At 66.6% G+C, this 3,160-nt stretch overlaps 1 protein-coding gene across 1 annotated transcript in view; it reads left to right on the top strand.

Moving 5' to 3' along the window:
- Positions 1 to 3,102: 3,102 nt before the first annotated feature.
- The window catches only part of CAMKK2 (calcium/calmodulin dependent protein kinase kinase 2), an 8,650-nt gene continuing 8,592 nt past the window's right edge, over positions 3,103 to 3,160 (top strand). The window contains exon 1 of the mRNA XM_026037488.1: positions 3,103 to 3,135. Within this exon, the coding sequence (XP_025893273.1) occupies positions 3,103 to 3,135 (33 nt within the window). The remainder of the gene's footprint in view (positions 3,136 to 3,160) is intronic.

Raw genomic sequence — 3,160 nt, 5'->3', positions numbered from 1 at the left:
GGTCATGGGAGGGGGTGGGTGGGCAGGATGCGGCTGCCCGCGGGGAAACCTCCCCTTCCCCGGGGCGGAGCGGGGCTCCCTCCCTCCCTCTCTCTCGCTCCTTTTCCCTCCTTCTCCCGCCGTTGCCGCCGCCGGAGCGGAACCGAAAGCGAAGGCGGCGCCGGGCGGCCCCGCGGCGGCCCCGCGGCCCAGGTCGGTGCGGAGGCGGCGGCAGCGGCGCGGCGGGAGCGGGGACAAAGCGGCGCCTCTGGGCCCGGAATCTGCCGCGACAGGCGGGCGGGAGCGGCGGGCTCGGGGCCGGCGGGCTCGGGGCCGGTGTCGGAGCGGGGATCGGTGGTTTAACGTCCCCGTGCGGGAGCCGCGGGGCCCGGGGATGCTGCGGCCGCCGCCGCGCACACGTGTCCCGGTCCCGGTGCCGGGGCCCCGGCTGCGGCTCCGCGGCTCCGGGGGCCTTCGGGCAGGTGCCGCCAGGCCCGGGGACCGGCGGCCTCGGGGACACGCGAGCGGGGCCGAGCCCAGCGGCGCGGGGGGGTCTGCAGAGGAGGGGGTGGCGCTGGGGACACGGGGGGGACCCGGGGCTGCGGCTTCGCTTGGGAGCGTGGAAGGCAGGGAGGCTGTGGAGGCCCGTGGGGAGCAGGGAGGAGATGGAGGCAGCGCCGGAGGAGGCCGACACGAGGCCTCGGTGCCGGCCCCGGGATCGTGTCCCCACATCCCAGCCCTGGCAGCGCGTCGTGCTGGGGTGCGGGAGCCGCTGCGGGTGCAGCCCGGCGCCGCTATCCCCGTGCCGCTATCCCCGTGCCRCTATCCCCGTGCCCGGCCAGAGTGATGGCACCTGAGCGGGGCTCCTCTGGTGCGGCCGGCGCTTGGAGCTCGCGCTGCCTATTGGGACACCTATTGTACGTCATTTAGGCAGTATCAGGCGCTCTAGCTCAATGCAAACAGTCTGTTTGGCTTCCTGATACTATAATGCCTTCGTTTTGATTTTTGCTTTCTTTGTTGCTCTTTTAATTCTTTCCACGTTGCTCTGGGTGGGCCGCATGAAAGACAAAGGTTTCCGTGCTCATCCCGGCGCCCGCTCCCTSTGCCGGGTTATTTCGGGTGCCCTCGGCTTGCAGGGAAGCTGCTGAGGGATTTTTTCCATCAAAAGTCAGGCCTGGCCGGTGACTAAGAGCTTGGGGCCTGGGCTGGCATCGATGCCCCCGCTCAGCTTTCCTTTTAATATCCCTTCCCATCGCGGATTAGCAGCGAGGCCGATTGCTGGGATAATCCCACGGGAGTGGGATGCGAGTGCCRGGCCAGGTGGTGCTCCCAGATCCCGCGCAGTTCCCTTTGCGTTTAACACAGGGTGATCGTGCAGCCGAGGTGCCTCTTCTCCCTTGGCTGCGTTTCACCTCTTTGGGCTTGTTGCAACCCGGCTTTGGGTTTATTGCATCCTCTGTCTGCTGGTATCTTTGGCCTCCTCCTCCTCCTCCTCTCCATCCCCACGTGCTCAGCAAGGGAGAACCACGCATTGCTGCCGCGCAGGAGCTGCCGTGCGAGTGCTTGAGAGTCATCGCTGACTTTTGGCTTTTGCTGGGTGTCAGTAGCTCTAAAAAAGGCATCTTTCTACAAAATCATGCGTTTTGCATGCACTAAAGGGAGAAAAAAACACAAAATCCTCCCCGCTTCTCTTGTGTCCCACACAAGAGGAGGAGTGGGGTCTGGCTGGGCAGTCTCAGGGTTGCGGGGCCTTCCCGCCCGCTCCAGTTAACCAGTCCCGAGGTGTTTATCCCCGCAGAGCCAGTTACCGCGCGCRACCGGCCTCGCTCCACTCGGGAATCCCAGCCTTGCCCCTCGCACATGCCTCGGTCCCGGGCTGCAAAATGGTGACGTTTTACCACTGTGGGTGAAACCGGCACGTGCGGACGCCCGGAGCTCCCGCATCCGTTTCTCCTCGGACGCGGGACAAGGGGCACCCCCTTCTCGCCTTCGCGCGCCCCCTTGCCCGGTGGGGATGCTGGTCCCGCAGCGCTTCCTTTTTCGGAGCGGCTCCCGGCGCGCCCGKCTCGGCCCCGTTGACAGGCGGTTATTTATATCCGCTGGCGCCGGGCCCGGAGCCGCCGGCGGAGAGCGGCCCCGGCGCGGGGCGAAGCCGCCCGCTTGTTGCGGCGCCTTCCGGGCGCTTGTACCGGAGCCACCGGTACCCGCTGCACCCCGACGYGGGTTTGCCCTTTCCTTTAGTTTTCCTCTCTAATGTTTTTCCTTTTTTCCCTATTTTCCCTGTTCCGGGGCGGAGCAGCGCTGTGAAGGGAGCAGCAGCGCCGACGGCTCCGTGCGCAGCTCAGGCTCTCGGCAGCCGCTTGGCTGAGGCGCAGGAAGGGCACCAAAAAAAGCCCCGAAATAAATGGTTATTCCTGGGTGCTGGATCTGGGCCGCGTGTTCCGGGATTTTTTTTATTTTTTCCCCTCTCTCTCTCTGGCGCCGTGGCAACTTGTCAACCTAGAAATTAAAAATAAAATGGTGTCGCGGGAGGGAAGAGCCACAGCGGCTCCGCGGGCAGATGGGCCGGCTCAGCGATGCCCCGGTGCCGCTTCGGACCTTGCGTCTTCCAGAGCACGTGCGAGTCGCGCCATGTCCATCGCTTTTCCCCTTCCTGCTCCCTGACGGACCCGATTCCCTCCTGCTCCCAAGGTGTGGGACGCCGACCCRACGCCAGCGCAGCCGGAGACGCGGGATAGCTCCATGCGGACGGCTTGGTGCAGGAGGAKGGAGTGACGCGGAGCCGCGTCCTGCACCGCATCCCGGTGAGCAGATCCCRCCAGGGCCCGGCCTCCTCCTGCCCCGGAGGTGCCGCTCTGGGATGCAGCGCTGTGCCAATCCCATTGGATGCAATGGCCGGGGGGTGTTTAATTTGGGAGCAGAGGCGGGCAGCAAGGTTTGGGGCTGTTTTCCAGCAGAATGAGGGTGCATGGGGGCAGCAGCAGTGCCAGGGGGGTCGTGGCTGTAGCGAACATGCCAGGTCTCCGCGCGGGCGCTGATGGGGCTCCGTGTCCGCAGCCGCCCGTGCCCCATGGCTCAGCTGCGGGGCCGATCCCGGCGCGCGCCGCCCTGACGCCGCCGGCCATGGAGGAGCCGCGCGCCGGCCTCGGCCTCTCGGCCCGCAAGCTCTCGCTGCAGGAGC

This window comes from Nothoprocta perdicaria, unplaced genomic scaffold (genome assembly GCF_003342845.1).
Source record: "Nothoprocta perdicaria isolate Ctin4 unplaced genomic scaffold, notPer1 scaffold_2, whole genome shotgun sequence".
NCBI classification, from domain to species: domain Eukaryota; kingdom Metazoa; phylum Chordata; class Aves; order Tinamiformes; family Tinamidae; genus Nothoprocta; species Nothoprocta perdicaria.
The sequence above is the reverse complement of the archived record's forward strand: the minus strand, read 5'-3'. Positions and strand labels throughout refer to the sequence as shown.